Raw genomic sequence first — 21005 nt, forward strand, 5'->3', positions numbered from 1 at the left:
GGAGACTATTGTGCTTATCTGTTTAACATAGAATTACATAGAACTTCCTTATTTCTGAACAGATTTTAATTTTGTTTTCATTAACTTACACAGTTTATCAGGAAGTCTAATGATCGTTAGAAAGTGAATCTGTCAAATTTGACAATTTTGAGTATCATCTATACTAATATATAAATCTACAGTGGTTTTTACGGATGTTCCGTTATAACTACTGAACCATGCATCCGATTGACTTGAAACTTGGAATTCATGTAGAAAATACATATTATGGTAAATATATAGGCTAATATTTATATGAGTATGCGACTCCCTAATAATAATGACAATAAATAATAATGTTAATTTTAAACGCCCAGCGAAGCGGGTGAGTACGGCTAGTATTTTATACAAATACAATTCGGATGTACCGTATTGAGTGTTTGTATTTTTCATAAATCATAAACCGCGCGGGTGGGTACCGCCACCTTGCCTATTTCTGCCGTGAAGCAGTAATGCGTTTCGGTTTGAAGGGTGGGGCAGCCGTTGTAACTATACTGAGATCTTAGAACTTATATCTCAAGGTGGGTGGCGTATTTACGCTGTAGATGTCTATGGGCTCCAGTAACCACTTAACACCGGGTGGGTTGCGAGCTCGTTCACCCATTTAAGCAATAAAAAAAAAACAAACAGAATAGTTGTTACCGTCAAACAAGACTGCTAATTTACTTCAACAGCTTTGAATAATGTTGTTTTTTCTGCGTGCTTAGTGCGAGTTTCTTAACGTTCTCGATAGCGCAAAAGTTAAGCCATTTTTGTATGCAGTTGGAACAGCGCCCCTAGCGACAAACGTAGGCAAACCATCCCATTCCATACAAATATGAGCTAACTTTTACGCTATCGAGAACGTTAAAAAGCTCGCACTAAGCACACTGGTGTGTTCCTCGTGACGCATTCATCTATTAAAAATGCATTAACTTGCTATTAAAGGCTCGTTAAAATAGCTTTAACAAGAATTTAAACGGCCCACTGAATATTTTAAACAATTATTGGTTACCGCTCAAAAAATTTGTAATCTGTCTAAGCAGGCGTGAGATCAGTGGCGTTTGCTATCCGGGGCAAATGGTTAGGGTGTTGTAGAAATCATAATTTAATTTTAATAAATCACTAAAAGTAATTATAAAAAAGTATTACTAATATTTTGCGTATTTTAGTTAAATGGAAGCATTATAAAATGGAGTTTTTTCTATATTAATACTATTAAATTTAATAAGTATTACGATTTGTAATCGTATGTAACTTAACTTTAAATCCTTGTACAAAATCTATAATAACTAGTCAAATTTATTAAAAAAAATACATTAATTTGAGTTTGCGGCCTTCCATGCCCGGGGTTCCGTGGTATTTTGCCAGCCCTGCCAACCCACCGTTACGCCACTATCTGGGACAGCTGCTACAAAATAAAATTGAGTCTTCCAATTCATGTGTCAATATGGATGACAGCATTCACGTAGAGATCTCGTGGGTTTGGGTGTGGATTTCCGTAATCACAGAACACCAGGATGGTAAACCAGCTCTTTATTTACATCGCTAAAGTGACACTCCCGAAAGATGACAATGTTAAAGTCTGTTAAAGTGTTATCAGAATACATCACTACTAAGATACTAAAATTGAACATCAACATTGCATTTAAAGTAGGTACGTTTAAAATTGTATAAACCAGGAAAATAGTTTTTCCATTGAATGTAAGTTCATGCTGTAAGTATATGGTAAGTTTATTCAAGGCTGATTTAAGGTAAAATCAGTTTTATTGCTAACACGACAAAGTAGGATTGTAAAAGGCGATCCATGTGAATGTAATGTGCATGTAAATACTAGGTTTGCATCTGAGCTAAGTTCAAGGTGTCATAACAGAGATAATTTATTCTTTTGTTCAGAGCTAATGGTCCTTCAGACAGAATCGCTTTTGTCTGCAAAATGAATACGATTCATTACATGGTATCACTAAGCAGTTAATCAATTCTTTGCATTTTTCGAATGTTTTTGCAAAAATAAAAAGTCACGCGGGGCGCGTCTCCCAACTACCTACGCGTTGTACGTTTTGCCACTAATTATGAACTCACCGAAAGAACAAGAATATTTTGTGTAGTAGTACGTAGTTTTTTACGTACGTACGTAGTTACGTATTTTCAAAGTACGTAGCTAATTTTCCGTGTAGGGTAGTTTAATCGCCTAAGGTTAATTAAGGTTCGACACTGCATAAGGAAATAATTAAGGAGCGTGGGGCGTCCTCCAACCAGGTGGACTGACGACTTAGTGCGCACAGCGGGAAGTCGTTGGATGCGGAAGGCGGAGGACCGCATTATGTGGAAGGCATTGGAGAAGGCCTATGTGCAGCAGTGGGCAGATAAAGGCTGATGATGATGATGATGACTGCATAAACGGAGTAAATCTTCAATAACCTTCCTTTTCGAGAATACACCATGTGAAACTTTATCAAAAACTTTGTTCATGGGAGATATTTACTATAAAATATAGAATACTCTTTAAAAGAAAATTAGAATAACGTTTTTTAATCGCTTTTAATTGAGTAAAACTATAAACTAACTGATTAATGCGATAAATAAAGATATGAAGCATAGTTTTTTATAACTTCGTGTTACAGGCCAAGAAGACGAGTACCCATTTGTTTGATTGTGTGCCTACATGGTTGTATTTATCTTTGTGTAAGTATTGTTTTAAGTTAAGATAAATGTAAAATTCATTAGACGTAAATAACCTATTACTTATTCAATCATTTTTCACACATAATTTCAACAGATGGCGCTAGTTTCGTTGTTAGTATAAAGTGACCAAATGAACGATAACCGATGGAGGACGCTCGTTTCGAGGTATAATTACAAAATAGAACTGACAAATTTATTTAATTTTATTTATTTGTGCCCGCGCTCGTGGAGTGATGTGACGTGTGTAGTGGCGGAGTGTTGTTATTTGTTTCAAACAATGAAGTGATTGTGATTGTTCGCAGTTTTTTGTTTGATTTTGTTTTAGTTTTTTGTTTTTCAACGGTAAGCTGTCTTATGGTTCCTTTATATATTAAGTGTATAATCTATGGTTCCTTTGTTAATACTGTCATTATTTTCCTTGAATAACTTTAATGCGAATATTAATCTAAAAGCTGTTTTATTTTAAAATACGTCGTACGAAAAGGTCCTTGTTGGTGAATTTGTGATTCATGTGATGACATGTTTTAATTTTATGACAACGAACTCTAAACTAGATCTAGTATTTAATCAAATCGACATTCTCCGTAATCGTTTGCCCTTGATATATTTTTTAAAGCACTTATAACGTTACGACATTCGTGGCACACAGTGTTTTCTGTTTGTAGTTAGTTTAATCGCGATTGAAAAAGAGTTTGCACCCGCTTATCGGCGAACGAACTTAAGGTTGAAAATCGCATACCACGTTTCATTAGTGTAAAATTAAAAATAAATCTCGAAAAATTTGATTTAAATAATAATTGGTGGTAGGACCTCTTCACTGGTGGTAGGACTTCTTGTGAGTCCGCGCGGGTAGGTACCACCACCTTGCCTATTTCTGCCGTGAAGCGTTAATGCGTTTCGGTTTGAAGGGTAGGGCAGCCGTTGTTACTATACTGAGACCTCAGAACTTATGTCTCAAGGTGGGTGGGGCATTTAGGTTGTAGATGTCTATGAGCTCCAGGAATTGTAGTATGAGCTCCAGTATTGTCAATATTTTTAATTTAAATTTTTTTATTTTATTTTTTTATTGCTTAAACGGTTGGACGTGCTCACAGCCCACCCGGTGTTAAGTGGTTACTGGAGCCCATAGACGTCTGCAACGTAAATACAACCCACCTTGAGATATGAGTTCTAAGGTCTCAGTATAGCACAACAGCAGCTAGGGCCCTGTAACTGCGATACTTTGACATTTTTTAATGGAAACTAGCGACATCTTGTAGCTGATGTCCCTAAACTTATACATTGTTGAAGCTAAGGCGTTTAATTATTGTATAAAATCACACAGAAAATAAAAAAAATGTAAATCATACAAGTCTTTATTTGTTATAGACAAATTGATAAAATTTTATCAATTTATGGTTTCTGAAAATTTACAAAACCCTTCATTAAAAATAAAATAGAGAATAGGTAATACTGTACTGTACTGCAGTATTAGCAACACTCCGTTTTGAGCCCCGTGAGCTCACCTACACGTTAGGGTGAAGCTGAAATAGCCTCTCAAGGTTATCAGCATAGGTAGGCCAAAAAAAAAATTCATTTTCGTTTGCTGACGTCAAGAGAAGATTTCTGAATTGTTCTGGGACAACAAACGTGATTGGTGTACTCAATTTTTCTCTTAGCTCGATCACCCTATTCGCCCCTGCGATGTGTGACGGTGGTGTTAATACAATCCACACACGAGAACCCTCTCATCGTGGCCGCCGGCAACTACATTCCCGATGCTGCGGACAGAATGGAAAGCAGTCGACGTCGCCCAAAACACGTCATCTGGGATCCTCCCGATCCACTAACGGTGCTTTTAGGTACTTCAAGCACCGGTCACCGTTCTCGTCGAACCCGTCGCTTGTGACGAAGGGCTCGACGAGTAAATTAACTCTCAGACACAGCCCACTGAGTTTCTCGCCGGATCTTCTCAGTGGGTCGCGTTTCGGATCCGGTGGTAGATTCTGCGAGGCACGGCTCTTGCTAGGGTTCGTGGTAGCAACGTCATCAGGTTTGAGCCCCGTGAGCTCACCTACAAACGTTAGGGTTACGCTGAAATAGCCCCGAAGGCTATCAGCTTAGGAAGGAAAAAAAAAAAAAAAAGGTGTTAATAGTTGTGGCTTCTCCAAAATATATATGTACACGTCTCCTTTTCTTCCAGTCAGCCCAGGCTCGTCCTCATCTGAACGCAGGCCTCCCCCAGACTCGCCACAATAACCGGTCTTGTGCAGCCTTTACGAGTATTCGTTATAATTGTTGGTCATTTTTTCGTTTAAGTTCAAAGTTGAGTTGCGGGAGGCCGCTAAGTAAACGCACTTCACATTAAGTACAATTAGATTCTTCAAGCTGAAGCATCTTAATCTAAAACGCTTATAGTACTTCAGTTTGGTATAGGTACATATACCGAACGATTAATATATTTTCAAAGATAATACGTATATATTATAATCACACTTACATGTCTTTGAATATTGGGTACCTGAACAAATTATTTGTTAGTAGCAGTAATTATTTGTCGTTCAAATAGTATATAGCTATATATGAGAGGGGGTGAGGAGTGGTGATTAAATTAAAACTATCTCACAGCAATAATTTGTGATAAATTATTAAAATTTTAAATCTTTTTTGAAATCTATTAATTCCAAAAATTTATATCCGTATTTTCCTAATGTTGTTAATCGTGGTATATTAATGTATGCATATATATAATCTATGCTTAACACACACAAGTTGCTTTCAAATCATACAGTCGTGTTTAGTAAAGTTTGGGCTGCAATTAAAAAACATCTGTCTGATGTTTTCAATAGAGATATTCGCGAAATTCGCATAATGTAATCACATCATGCCTTAGATGATTTGACGATTGAGCCGTCCTTGGTCTAATAGGACGCGGCGTACTCAGAAAATGCGTTTAATCTGTGGTTTAATCTTGAGAATTTTTTTTAAAATTCTAAGCAATTAGGGGCCATCCATAAAGTACGTCACACGAATTTTAGGACTTTTGAACCCCTCCCCCCCTCCTTGTCACAGGTTGTCACATTTTTATAACCCCCACTCCTGATGTGACGTCACACATTTTTTAAATTTATGTATGTATTTAAAAATAATCGAGAGAAAACAGCTATTTTCATTTTTTACTTATTTTTATTAAATAATAATCTAATAAAATCAACATAAAGTCCAACATTTCATAAAACCGAAAAAACAAACGACTAGTTAGAAAATAATAAACGATTAATTATATTAATTAAAGATAAAAAACTTAATTATCGAGTGTCCATGGACTTTGGATCCACTCTTTTATATCAGCTATTACTGGTAAATCAGGCACTTCATTTTCGTTCTGAATTTGAACGTCAGGAACATCCTTAGTGTCGACATCATTCTCTTCCATCCATAAAGCATCGTCATCTTTCATTAAACAGAGAATTTCTCGGGCACGTCTAGCCGCAATTCTTTGAGGACGAATTTTCGCTAAATTATTAATAAATATAGATCAATAAATATATATCAAAAAATTATTAATAAATATAGATCAAGTTTGTAAATTTTTAAAATTTTTAATTCACATACAAACTTTGCGTTTTAGTATTTTAAATTTTAACATGTGACGTCACAAAAGTATTGCACCCCCCATGCCCCTTGTCACACGATGTCACACTTCGGTGATACCCCCCCTCCCCATTAACGTGTGACGTACTTTATGGATGGCCCCTTACGAGGTGAACGAACACGCCGATTCCAGAAAGAACTGTGTCCCGGTATCCTAATCCAATGGTAAAAATGAGATTACAAGATCAGTTCAGACAATCCCTTAACAGCTTCCCGTGGAAGGGACTTTAAATAAAAAACACAGAGTTCCAAAGTGCAAATCGACTTTGCAAGTCACTGGAAAACGCTTCAAAGATATTAGCCGAATCCATTATTACCAAAATATCACAGACTAGCGACCCGCCCTCGCTTCGCTTCGGAAACATTAAAACACACATGAAACCAAAAAAATAAAATAAAATAAAAAGTAAAAAAAAGTAGCCTATGTTCATCATGGACAATGTCGGCTTCTAATGGAAAAAGAATTTTTCAAATCGGTCCAGTAGTTTCGGAGCCTATTCGAAACAAACAAACAAACAAATCTTTCCTCTTTATAATATTAGTATTAGTATAGACCACGGTAATCTTGTTACGTTAACTATTAGTTCGAAGTACTGTGACGGCTTGTACGCAACATGGCTGTTACACAAAAGCTTTGTAAAAAAAAAAAAGCGTTGCGTTATTTACATTGCGACAGTAACACCCGTTTTTCGAGACACCGTATCGTAGAAAAGCTCGCTGGTCAAAGACCTCTTCGCTAATGAGCGGCTGATGGCGCAGCTTAGATCCATTGCTCTGCACGTTTGTAATCAGATTCGCCTGTACATTGTACAGAGCAACGTATATTGCACAAAATTAAACAAACACAAGCTTGATGTGCCGATGAGTAGGTTACATAAGATACGAAATTCATTCGGGTGTTTGTATGTGCGCCTGTACAACAAAATCCCACAAGATATTCAGAACCTACATATACGTAGGTTTAAGAAAACTATTAAAGAACATCTGTGCAATAAAGCTTAATATAAAGTCTATGATTAGCTAGAAGATTGCACAAAGTAGGAATGAGTTGCTCGCTCCGGGCATTTCAATATTGCAATAATTGTTACGTTATAATACCTCTTGTAAAAATGAATATTTAAAAAAAATCTAATATTTAAAAAAAAATACATGCCCGCTGAGTTTCTTGCCAGTTCTTCTCAAGACGGAGGCTAGTTTTTATGAATTGGCGGTAGTTCTTTTTGACGTTCAAAAAGTCTGTATTTTAATAAATGTTGAATAAAAAAAATATGATTTTATTTGATTTAAAAGAGACGTTAAGAAAAGGTATTGTTTTCTACTCCTTAAGACCTTCGAACTTGCCCAGAAGTATATTATTTTTAAAAGACAAATTCTCCTCGTTTCCATCTCCAAAAATAGAACGAAATTAATGTTAATTTAAAAAATTATATACAAAACTGTTCGCTATGCCTGTGCGTATTTTCTTTCTTTTCTCTTTCAATCATAAAATGCGCGGGGAAGTTATAAGGCTTTTAATTAAAATATGGCACACGAACAAGGCAGCAGATTAAAAATGAATTTGTTCTAGTGTTTAAAAAAAACTGATTACGTGTGAATAAGACGCAACCCGTGTCCTCTCTTAATTAAATCAATATACTTACATACTAAAGAATGTGAACTGATAAACATATAATTGTAGGAATGTTGGTTGCGTCTTTAAAAAAATTCGTTGTTTTCTAGTCCTTCTGGAATGTTTTTTGTTATAGGACTATAACCCTGGTACGTTATATGAGCTCGCGAGGGTAAAGCATTAATAAGTTATGGTTTGAAAGATTTTCCTGAGCTAATACACCGTATCAGCGGCTTGGCCGTGCTCCGGGCATTGCTGATGTCCATGGTCGACGGAGCCTAATAACCGGTGGCAGTAAGCTCGCCTACCTGCAAAGGCAATCTATCTATCTCTCAAACCACATACGTCCACTGCTGGTCATTAATTGCAAAGGCAATAAAAAAAATATTCAATTTTAATCGAGATTAAGAAAGTGTCAGCAATTTGAAAGAATGAAGAGTGATGATTTGGTAATGAAATACGAAAGGAAAATAAATGCCTAAGGATATTTTTCGACAGATTATGAAACAACGTGATGTTAAGGTTTATTGCTTATTTATTAGAAGACTAATTAAAGGCTATTAGAAATATGCATACTCTAAAATAAATTCAATCAGATGCCCTTGCTGATTACGATGAGGTCATTAAAGTTTTTGCATCCAATTAAAACTGAGCAACGAAATTAAATTGTAATTCTGTAAATTCATTTGCGTTTTTTTTCTATTTGAGAATTTTTTATTTGTCGTCACAATTCAGAAGTACTTAAATCGTGCAAATTATTATTTCAAAGTATAAGACGTCCGGTGCATTCGTATAGAGCGATACGACCATAGATTCGAATCCCGCAGGCAGCTACCAATTTTTCTGATGAAATATATACTTAGCATATGTTCACGAATGACTTCCACGTGTCTGATAAAAAATAAAACCGCAAAAAAAACGTATTTAATACACAATTGAGATATAATTTAGGTCGTGATATCTGTGATCTCCGGTAACCACTGAGAATCAGTGTGTTTAAATCCACAGACGCAGCCTAATGAATTTCTCACTGGATTTTTTCAGTGGGTCGCGTTTCCAATCCGGTGGTAGATTCTGGGAAGCACTGCTCTTGCTAGGGTTCGTGTTAGCAACGTCGTCAGGTTTGAGCCGCGTGAGCTCACCTACTACTTAGGTTACGCTGATATAGCCTCTCAAGGCTATCAGCTTAGGTAGAGGGTAAAAAAGTGTGTTAAGTGCGAGGTTTTGCCCGTGTTTGCCGCTAGGGGCGCTGTTCCAACTCCATATAAAATTGAGTTAACTTTTACGCTATCGAGAACGTTAAAACCTCGCACTTAGCACACTGACGGACCTCGAACTCGTTCACCAGTTTACGCCAACAAAAAAAACCGTTCAGATTTCAATAAATTTTGGTTTCCATATTACAAAGATTGATAAAAAAAAGGCGCTCATACGGCGAACCATCAACTTCAAGTACAAAAGTACTTTTCTACAATAGCATTATGTATTCAACGTGGGAATGTACATCTACTGTGACTAAGACTTGGCCACGAATAACAATTACTTCTTAAATTATTCATCAGTTGCAAGAGCTAAGGACAAATGCATACAATACTGTAGTACATTTGTACATACATACGTATGTCATCATTAACGTGACCATTTTTTTTTCGTGTCAAAGCGGGACGTCTACCGAGTTTCGTATATAAACAAATACACATACGTCACGTCAAACACACATAGGGTACGTCGGAGTAAGATGTTATATTTAAGTGCAAAATAAAAAATATGGTCTAAAAAATGACTTGAAATAATTTTATTATGGTATCTCACCCTCACTGACATCTTAATTATTCTTACACCAACTTGCCCTTAAAATAATATTTATAAATAATTTCGCAACAAAAAACTACTTTTCTACAGCAAAATTAGAGTTGCTTTAGTGGGTATTCTGTAATACAATAAGGATTTGGGATAAATAAGTATTCGGTAAGTTTCTAATGGACAACAGATAAATGAAAGCGGGACATTTTTGTTCTCGTTGGGGAAAAGGAAGCCTGAAAGCGGGACAATCCCACCCAAAGAAGGACGTATGGTCATGTTAGTCATCATAGTCATAGTTCCTTTTGGCAGAGCAGTCGTGGTCATGTGGAATACTTGTTTATTAAAGCCTTGACAGCTGTTCTCCATAGTTCGTGAACTGAGGCTTAGCGCACGCTCTCGTTAAGTGGGGCTTTAGCAAGGATTTTCATCTGATTAATCCAGCGAATAGGTTTCGTCTACCAGATCATTTACCAATGACCCTACCCTGAAGAAGTGTCTCGATAGATATGTATGTGTAAGGAATTCTCATGATTTTGAGTTTTTCTCAAAACGCCCGTGGCTAGAACATTAAGTGTACACTGGACTCGTATCATTTCTATTTTTTTTCCCCTATCATATCAGCGTAACCTTAACTAGTAGGTGAGCTCTCCGGGGCTCAAACCGGACGATGTTGCTAACACGAACCTTAGCAAGAGCCGTGCTTCTCAGGATCTACCACCGGATCGGAAACGCGACCCACTGAGAAGATCTGGCGAGAAACTCAGTGGGCTATGTCTGTGCGTTGCAATGCGAATGGCGAGGTTCAAATTCCGTATATTTTATTAAGAAATACCTATCTAACAGTCATTGACGACTTCCATAAGGAATCGTGTATTAATTCGCGTAATTAGTGGTAGGTCGTCTTTTGAGCCCGCACGGGAAGATACCACCGTTCTGCCTATTTCTGCAGTGGAAGTTTTAGAATACAATAGAGAGTTTGTCTTCAGGCCTTGTGTGGGTCAACTCGAAGGTACGCTGTGGTCAGCATGAGCTGTGTGGAGATTCCACTACCTTCGTTGTTCTGTATAGACTTTTTTATAGACTCTTTAAAATTATTAACTTAAAGTATATTAATTGTATTACTACTACTAATACTGGTTAAAATATTGAAAAATTAAAATTACAGACTGGAGCTACCAGGACATCATAATGTTCGAGTGCTTTCAAGAGATCGCCTTCGAGGCCGAGGTGAACACGGAAGAAAACCCCGAACTGCTGGAGATGGCTCGGGAGCTCTGCAACGAGAACCCAGCTACCAGGGCGACAGCGATCACGGAGCTACGACAGATGATATTCAGTAAGTATATTTTCTAAAAAATAAGTTTATTTTTTTATTTTTTTTTATTGCTTAGTTGGGTGGACGAGCTCACAGCCCACCTGGTGTTACGTAGTTACTGGAGCCCATAGACATCTACAACGTAAATGCGCTACCCACCTTGAGATATAAGTTCTAAGGTCTCAGTACAGTTACAACGGCTGTCCCACCCTTCAAACCGAAACGCATTACTGCTTCACGGCAAAAATAGGCGGGGCGGTGGTTAACTAAGGTCTTGCCTTTACATCTTTTTAACTAAGGACCTGGATCTCTTTGCACTGCCACTACTAATTCTCTGTCATCCATAAAAGCGATTTTTGTGATTTTATTTTTGTGTAAATTTCCGTTGTTTTTATATTGTTTAGCTATTAATTGCTATGCTATTTTAATTACAGCTTATCTACACTATAAAAAAATACCTTGAATTTAGTAGGACGGTGATAGTAACTGTCATTTCGCAAAAGTAGGTTTTCTAAACAAGTCCGTGGAGAAAATTTATATTGTTTCTTTAATAAATAAATAATAATGTGAGTCCCATTTATGAAAAGAGAAGGATGAAGGCGGAGTCTTTAAAAGTTTTTGTATATATTTTAGTGATAATTATTGGCATTAGATAGATTTGCCACGGCTTTTTTCCCTACCTATTCGCTGGTAGCCTAAGGGGCTGTTTCAGCTAAGCCTGGAAGGTTAGGCGAGCTCACGGGCTCAACCTGAGATAATTTACTAATACCAGCCCTAGCAAGAGCAGTGCTTTGCAGAATCTACCACCGGATCGGAATCTCGCCCCACTGAGAAGATCCGGCGAGAAACCTCTTAATGATTTTGTTAAGGATCAAATGTAATCTAAAAACTTTGTTCACTTAATATGAATACCACCAGTACACACGTAGTTACCATGTAATCGAATATATAGTTATAGTATTTTTTAAGTTTTTATATAAAGTATTTATAAAAAGTGACCAACCACAAAAAACCCAATTAGATTCGTTTGTACAGTTGTTTTGAAATTCAACCGGTTTTGTATGTATATATATATATGTATATATATATGCATTTTATTATAAAAACCGCACTGACTTGTTCTATACAATGTGTAACATCGATCATAGTTAATCATTAATTAGTAAAGACTTTGTAGTCGTCGTGGCCTAACGGATAAGACGTCCGGTGCATTCGTGTTGAAGCGATGCACCGGTGTTTCTTTTTATTTTTTATTGCCTTTGTAGGCAGACGAGCATACGGCCCACCTGATGATGAGTGGTTACCGTCGCCCATGGACTTCAGCAATGCCTAAGTCGCTGCCTACCGCTTAATACTCTCCACAAGCCTCGTTTGAAGAAGGACATGTCATAGCGCTCGGGAAACACCGTGGAGGGGAGCTCATTCCATAGCCGGATGGTACGTGGCAAAAAATATCTCTGGAAACGCACTGTGGATGACCGCAATGGCTCCAGGTAGTATGGATGAACTCTACTCCGGTGGCGGGCGGTGCGATGGTAAAAACGAGATGCCGGTATCATCTCGAACAATTCCTCAGAGCACTCCCCATGGAACATACGGTACAAAATACAGAGGGAACCGAAGTCCCTCCGCAGACCCAGAGGCTCCAAACGATACCAATTTTTCTAATGAAATACGTGCTCAACAAATGTTCACGATTGACTTCCACGGTGAAGGAATAACATCGAGTAATAAAAATGAAACCCGCAAAATTATAATTTGCGTAATTACTGGTGGTATGACCTCTTGTGAGTCCGCGCGGGTGGGTACCACCACCCTGCCTATTTCTGCCGTGAAGCAGTAATGCGTTTCGGCTTGAAGAGTGGGGTAGCCGTTGTAACTATACTTGAGATCTTAGAACTTGTATCTCAAGGTGGGTGGCGCATTTACGTTGTGGATGTCTATGGGCTCCAGTAACCACTTAACACCAGGTGGGCTGTGAGCTCGTCCACCCATCTAAGCAATAAAAAAAAAGACTACTCAGCTGATTACAGATTGAATATCTTTGATTAAAGTATAATAGTAAACAAATTTTAAGCGAATTTTATTTTGCACACTTATTTACGAAGCAATTTTGAATTTGAATATCATTTTTTTTATTTGTTTGACCAACAGTGTAATAATATTTCAAAAAACAGCTAAAACAATAACCAAACAAAATTTCCACCATCAAAATCACATATAGGTACAAAGTGAAGTTTGGTTGTGAAGTGAATGAAAGTTAGTTTCGTTTTATATTTTCAATAAACGGAAACAATGCTACTGTGTTGAATACGATTTGTTATTAAAAAAATAAAATTATAAAAAAAACACAATTCAGTAAACAGAATTAATTATCTGTAGTTTGTGAGCCGAGAAAAAAACCGCTATTTTTTTGAGATACCCACAAATGTAAGATTGGACACGATTCAAAATTACAACTTACTTAATCTATTTTGCATTACGTTATTAAGGTAACGGAACACAATACAGAACAATTAAGTTGAAAATCCTTCAGAAATTATTTTTGACACGATTTTATTAGCTTGGCATTTATGTATGTAACATGACATGTTTAAAAAAGTAACCCTGAAAAACGAAATAATATTCTAGTTAGCTTCAAAGCCTATTTTACAGAGCTAATATTTTCTAAGCGAAGGCAGTCAGATCGCTCCTCGCCTCAGACGAAACTCCGGAGATGGCACAAAAAATAGAAATTAGACAATATTTAATGAAATAGAATACTCGTACTCCAGAATGAATTAACAATCAAAGGCTTCTGTAATTTAACAGCTTTAAGTTTTAAGAAAACAGCATTTAAAGCCCTTAATCTCTTTTAAAATTAATATTTTAAGTAGCATTACAATCTATACTAATATATAAATCTACAGTGGTTTTTGCGGATGTTCCGTTATAACTACTGAACCATGCATCCGATTGACTTGAAACTTGGTATTCATGTGGAAAATACATGTACTTAATGGATAGGCTAATATTTATATGAGTGTTGGACTCTCTAATCATAATGACAATAATAATGTTAATTTTAAATGCCCAGCAAAGCGTGCGAGTACGGCCAGTAGAACTCTCTTTTCACTGAATGACAGACAGTTGAGTGATTCTGTCTAAGATTTTTCAATCTCGTTACGCGGAAAAACTGAACAGGACCTTATATCGGAACCGTTTTCAAAAACGAAGACTAATAATTTTGGCTTTAAGAGTTTTTTTTTAATTTGTAAAGAAGAAATATTTATTAAATAAATTAAATTAACATTGTACAGAACCCGTTTGCGTTCGACCCTTAAAGAGTGCTTTCAACAGGTCGCGGAGAGTGTCGCCCTCTAAGGACCGACGATGAGTACCTCCTGCGGTACCTTCGAGCGAGGAACTTTGTTGTACCCAGAGCACATAAACTGGTGAGTTGTTTTTTACCTCGTAAAAATTATAACATGCGTTATTACTGGTAGTAGGGCGTCGTGTGAGCCTGCCTGGGTAGGTGCCACCTGTTTCTGCCGTGAAGCAGTAATGCGTTTCGATTTGGAGGCTGTGGCAGCCGTTTTATTGAAAAACTGAGACTTAGATCTCGTCTCTAGAAGCATAGATAATACACAAAAATTAGTTATAGATAAGCAACTCAAGCACTCAACAAAAATGTTTAGGGGCGTCGGCCACTAGATGGCTTCGCTTCGATTAGTTTCTCATTGCTCCTGTAGATGGCAGTAACATTCCTTATCCTATATTTTATTCATAATGAAGGATTTTGTAAATTTTACGAAACACAAATTGATAAAATTTAATCTATTTCTCTATAACAAATAAAGACTTGTATGATTTATAATTTTTTTATTTTCTGTGTTTAGTTATACAATAATTAAATGTAACTCTTCACGTTTTGCATAATTTGAAATAATAATCATTTTTTGTTCATCATCGTAAACATCATTTAAAAAATACACAATCAATCTAAATTATTATACAATTAATTCACACACACAAAAAATATAATAATAACATCTGTCTCATGAGACTTTGTAATTGGAATAGAGTATAGTAACGCCATCTATCGATTAATTATAGTGTAACCATTGCTCTACTTATTTCTGCCGTGAAGCAGTAATGCGTTTTGGTTTGAAGGATGGGACAGCCGTTGTACTGTAAAACCGGGACACTTAGACCTTGTATCTCAAGGTGACTGATCACTTAACACCTGGTAGGCCATGACCTCATCTACCCATCTAAACAATAATAATTAAATTTACGAGTAAAATCTTGAGTCATAAAAAAATGTAGTCATTTTATCTTCACAGCTAGTCCGTTATTGCACTTTCCGCAAACAACAGAGGTCCTTGTATGAAGGCGTAGACCTATGGGGCTTGGTGAAAGTGCAAGACGCATACGAAGGCTCCATGTTTGACAGGCCTGATGTCGGAAGACTGTCTATATTTCGATTTGGTAAGCCATTTCCTTCCGGAGCCTTTGGGTTGTCTGGTAGTGGAGCGTCTTGTGAAGCCGCCGCACGGATAGGTACCACGACTCTGTCTATTTATGCCGCGAAGCACTAACGCGTTCCAGTTTAAAGGGTGGGGCAGCCGTTTTAGTACACAATTTATACTAAGACCTCATGTCTTAAAGAGGATGGTGGAATTCACGTTTTAAAGTCTATGGGCTTCGTTAATCATTTATTATTGGTATTCTTCTTAGGTTTGAAGATTACGTTATCTACCCTTTTTTTTCCGGGCCGGGGTCCAAACCTCCTCCGAGGTCCCCGCGCCTAGTAGGCCCGCGGGGTATGTGGGACTAGTCCGCGACTGCGAGACCGCGGGCCCAAGGATGTTTTCAGGGCCCTAACCACTAAACGACTCACGTTATCTACCCCTAGCTAAACCCATTTCAGTATTGGCAGACCAAATGAGGAACGGAATCTAAATAGTGCTGTAAGGTGTGCACGGCGTGATACTTGGAAAATTTCCCCCAGTGTCATAAGTGAGAGCAGCAGCGCGACCCACACAATCATGTTGCGTCTACAGACTAAAGGAAATTCAATTATAGACGTAATTAAAGCCCGGTTTTTAAGGTATAACTTTACATCATTCTGTTTGTTATTTTAGGTATGTGGGACCCAAACGAGTTCCCGGTGGAGGACTTGGTTCGGGCTGGGATGGCGATGGTTGAGATTGGGATACGACAGCCCAAGCTTCAAGTCCTCGGAGGGACGGTTATTGTCGATCTAGAAGGCATTACATTGCGACACGTGGCGACCTTGACGCCCACCGTTGCTTATCAGATTGTCTCTTTAATGGGGGTAAGTGCAAATAGTGCTTAAATATTTTTTATTGCCTAGATGGGTGAAAGAGCTCACGGCCGATCTGCTCTTAAGTGGTAACCGGAATCCATATGCATAGACAACGTAAATGTCGACACACTTTCTGAGACATAAGTTCTGTATCCCAATTTTATCAACAGCTACCCCACCCTTAAAACCGAAACGCATTACTGCTTCACGGCAGAAATAGGATAGGTGATACTACCCACCAAAAACTTCAATTTGCTTAGCTTTGAATATCTCGTTTACTTTTTTGTGACTAGCTTCATGGCACAAACAGTTTTTTTCTCTCATAGTTTTAATGTGTTATTATTTCATCTAGGAAGTCGTGCCTAAATACATTTTTTTTATTACCGTGGATACGTAAATGTACGTCTAATAAAAATCAAACCCGCAGAATTATAATTAATAATAACTATTAGTAGTCTTTCTTAGTAAATGGTAATGGTAAATTACCGGTGGTAGGACCTCTTGTGAGTCCGCACGGGTAGGTACCACCACCCCACCTATTGCTGCCGTGAAGCAGTAATGCGTTTCAATTTTAAAGGTGGGGCAGCCGTTGTAACTATACTGAGACCTTAGAACTTATATGTCAAGGTAGGTAGTGCATTTACGTTGCAGATGTCCATGGGCTCCAGTAACCTCTAAACACCAGGTGAGCTGTGGGCTCGTCCACCCGTCTAAGCTATAAAAAAAAACTAAATAACTGAAACATTAGTATATATAATAGTATTTATATGCGAATATCTTTTATCTATCTAAAGCAAATATCAATGTTTTCATTGTATTTTCAGCTCGCGAACCCGACTCGAGTGAAAGGAGCACACTTGATCAATTACTCATGGATATTGAACACGTTTTTTTACTTATTCAAAAAATTCATACCGCGTCGCGCCTGGGACACGATATACTTCCACGGAAACGACCTGAAGTCTTTACAGCAACATATACCTGTGGAGTGTCTGCCGGCGAGATATGGAGGCTCGTGCAGGAGCCATTGCTCGTTTGCCGTGTGGCTGAACAAAATCAAGAAATACCGCGACGATAAATTCGACAGAGAGATGAAGGAATTAGGTTATGTCATTAAAGAATAACTATAGTTGGCTGTTAAATATTTACTTGTCTCCTATTATGAGCTCCTGGTACCTCAATCGTAAATATGATTAAATTTTAAATTAAAATTCAATTTAATTATATTAAATAATAAATAGAATTGGTGTAATATTTTTTATATACAGTTAAACAAAAGAAAAACAATGATGCTCTCTATTCACAAATGACACACAATTTGAGCATACGTACATCTATCTATATATTAATACGTGAAGCAAAAACTTAGTATTCCTTTTTACGAAAATTGCGCGGACGGAGGAGTATGAAATTTTCCACACTTATAGAGAATATAGAGAAGAAGTGCACAATGCTAATATTTTTTAAAAGAATGCATAAAAGATAAATTAAATCAATAAAGAAAACATTACACACACTACATACCATGTATTTGACGTACACACGCATGCATACTATTTATTGTCAAACTTTTGTTCTTGACGTCTGTGGTCAAATTGAGAATAGATTAAATATTGTTTGTCTTTATTAATATTTCTTTATAGTGTAGTCTTGGCGAAATTTGTGATTATAGAAGTATAAAATACAATCATAATAATGTACAAACTTACAATTCCAATTAATTATAGTCGAATTTCGACTACTGCGGGACCTCTAGTATGTATTATTGAGAGTAGATCATTTTAAGCTATTGTTTAAGTACGAAACCATACACTGTGTTCCTACTAGAACAATAATTTTGATCTTATTAAATGTAATTTTAATTAAAAGCCATAACCAACTAATTCGGGCTGTAATCAAAACTGATTTTACGGGTAAATCACACCATTATTACTTTTGATTCACGAATCGCTCGTGACCAAGAAAACTAGTTACTATTTCAAACGTTTGAAACAATAAAAAGAAAGTAATGATCGCGAAATTTAATAGCAGACGTTGACTTAATTATTTTTAATTCACTGTTATATAATATACTGTTATTATTTTATACCATTATTACTATAATAATATGATAAATGCTATTAACTGTTCAAGCATTTTTGAGGTTCGTTGACCCCTGACAAAATTAGTATTTAATAAACTAAAAATAAGTTTTATTCTTTAATGTCTACTTGGTACTTCGTTTTAAATCTATAGATTAAGGATTAAAACGGAAAGGTGTCACATGAATCCTTTTGTTTTTGAAGCGTTACTAACACTACAGCAACATCTATCGTAGAAAAAAAGAAATCGACTGGTGACCGTAGTAGTTAGTTGATGTAGAAATAAGCACATATATTTCTCTAAACAATTTATAAAATAATATATTATTTAGTTTTAAAACTAAAAAAACTCACGCTTAGATATCAAACGGAACTAACAATTTATTTCATCTTTTTTTTAAATCCGGTTAATACCGCTCAGGACATGAGAGCGAAGTTATAAAATTATTGTAATATAATCGATCCTTGATGCGTATGGAAACGTTCAAATACTTGGTTACACAAAACATACATATCAAGCTAAAAAACAAAAGATATCTTTTAAAAAGTAGGTACCTATAATTACATGATAATACCTATTTTGTTCATTAAAACTAAATTCTATTTTTATAATTTCTAAAGTTTTGCAGACTTAGCCCGGATCTACAGACGGTAATATAACGTCAACCTAGCGCTCTCGGGACGCGTAACTTTATGATATAAGTACTGTGATTTTGTCTACATATAAATAATATACATTAGATATATACGTAGGTGATTATTCTAAATGTCTACGAATTATTTTGGAACTCAATAAAGCTATATTTGGTAACATGTTAAACTGTTTTATTTTGTTTTGACACCTCTACACACAACATCACTTATGTATATCACTGGGTGGACGAGCTCACAGCCCACCTGGTGTTAAGTGGTTACTGGAACCCAAAGACATATACGACGTTAATGCGCCACCCACCTTGAGATATAAGTTCTAAGGTCTTAAGTATAGTTACAACGGCTGCCCCACCCTTGAAACCGAAACGCATTACTGCTTCACGGCAAATTTATATATTAGTATAGATTTGTAAGATTCATTGACATTAATTTGTCCCCAATCGGAGGTATTCCACCAATCTCATAATAATTTAATTAAGCCATGTCAATGAACCCTTGCAAGAAATATTGTATGTATGGCTAAAATAAAAAATATAAATTTTTTTTTTTTTTTTTTTTTTTCTGGCTTATGTTATGATCCTCGGAGGATACGAGTGTTGGCAAGCAGCCAGCATAGGTGGGTTCTATTTTCGTAAATTGTCCGTTCAATGTTGACCCGACCTCGGTTGATCTAAATGCGGCATTAATGAACCTTAACACGCGATACACACGGTCTCTGTTCGTGACACACAGACGCGGCGGAAGGCGGGGTCGCCAGCAACTTTTACATTACGTTGGAAAGAAAACTTTTTTCATTACATTGATGGGTAAACTTAATGAGGATGAGTTACTAATGTTTATTTCAAAATGCAAACGCGTCACATTTTTTATTCGTCAGCCGCTGACTGTAAGTTCTAAGCCCGGAGAACAAGGACCGAGGTCACCGAACCCGTGTGTGTTTGCGCCGTACCGTATTTCTGAGCACCCACAAACAATATATTTATTTGAATTACCCCGCGGTATAGCTAGTTGTAAGGCTACCTAATGTTGAGCGATGCACCGGTTTTCGAATCCCAGGTGGGTATCAATTTTTCTAATGAAATACGTACTCAACATATGTTCACGATTGACTTCCACGGTGAAGGAATAACATCGTGTAATAAAAATCGAACCCGCAAAATTATAATTTGCGTAATTACTGGTGGTAGGACCTCTTGTGAGTCCGCACGGGTAGGCACCACCGCCCTGCCTATTTCTGCCGTGAAGCAGTAATGCGTTTCGGTTTGAAGGGTTGGGCAGCAGTCGTAAGTATACTGAGACCTTAGAACTAATATCTCAAGGTGGGTGGCACATTTACGTTGTAGATGTCTATGGGCTCCAGTAACCACCTAACACCGGGTGGGCTGTGAACTCGTCCACCAATCTAAGCAATAAAATCTATACTAATATTATAAAGAGGAAAGATTTGTTTGTTTGTTTGTTTCGAATAGGCTCCGAAACTACTGGACCGATTTGAAAAATTCTTTTTCCATTAGAAGCCGACATTGTCCCTGATGAACATAGGCTACTTTTTTTTATTATTTTTTTTATTTTATTTTTTTGGTTTCATGTGTGTTTTAATGTTTCCGAAGCGAAGCGAGGGCGGGTCGCTAGTAATAAAATAAAAAGATTAATTCCCTCTCTAAGGCACGTAGAAATTGATATATGGTGATATAACCCAAGGAGGATTGACAGGTAGGCCCAATCGAAAAACTCATGACAAATCCCTATGCAGCACAATAAGAAAACATTCAGCGCTGACCCCGCACCATGAGGGATAAGGGCAAGAGGAAGGCTGTCCCATCAGTTCTGAATTTATGTGTAAAGCAAAAAAGCAAAACACACAGCCGCTACAATATTTTTAAACTTAATTATGTG

General features: G+C 36.9%; 1 protein-coding gene across 1 annotated transcript; it reads left to right on the plus strand.

Moving 5' to 3' along the window:
* The first annotated feature begins 2838 nt into the window (after nt 1-2838).
* Nucleotides 2839-19275, plus strand: LOC114240346 (clavesin-2). Its single transcript, XM_028170864.2, has 6 exons — nt 2839-3045; nt 10914-11084; nt 14403-14497; nt 15389-15533; nt 16190-16383; nt 17199-19275. The coding sequence occupies exons 2-6, from the start codon at nt 10937-10939 to the stop codon at nt 17496-17498; spliced, it is 882 nt and encodes a 293-aa protein (XP_028026665.2). The 5' UTR covers nt 2839-3045; nt 10914-10936; the 3' UTR covers nt 17499-19275.
* The last annotated feature ends 1730 nt before the right edge of the window (nt 19276-21005 follow it).

This window comes from Bombyx mandarina, chromosome 21 (assembly GCF_030267445.1).
Source record: "Bombyx mandarina strain Sakado chromosome 21, ASM3026744v2".
In the NCBI taxonomy this organism is placed as follows: Eukaryota; Metazoa; Arthropoda; class Insecta; order Lepidoptera; family Bombycidae; genus Bombyx; species Bombyx mandarina.

Bases quoted from the DNA above. Each gene is read 5' to 3' on its own strand.
- LOC114240346 (XM_028170864.2), top strand. From the start codon at position 10,937: ATGTTCGAGTGCTTTCAAGAGATCGCCTTCGAGGCCGAGGTGAACACG. The intron at 11,085-14,402 runs GTAAGTATATTT...TGCTTTCAACAG, and splicing joins GCTACGACAGATGATATTCA to GTCGCGGAGAGTGTCGCCCT. The intron at 14,498-15,388 runs GTGAGTTGTTTT...TTATCTTCACAG, and splicing joins TACCCAGAGCACATAAACTG to CTAGTCCGTTATTGCACTTT.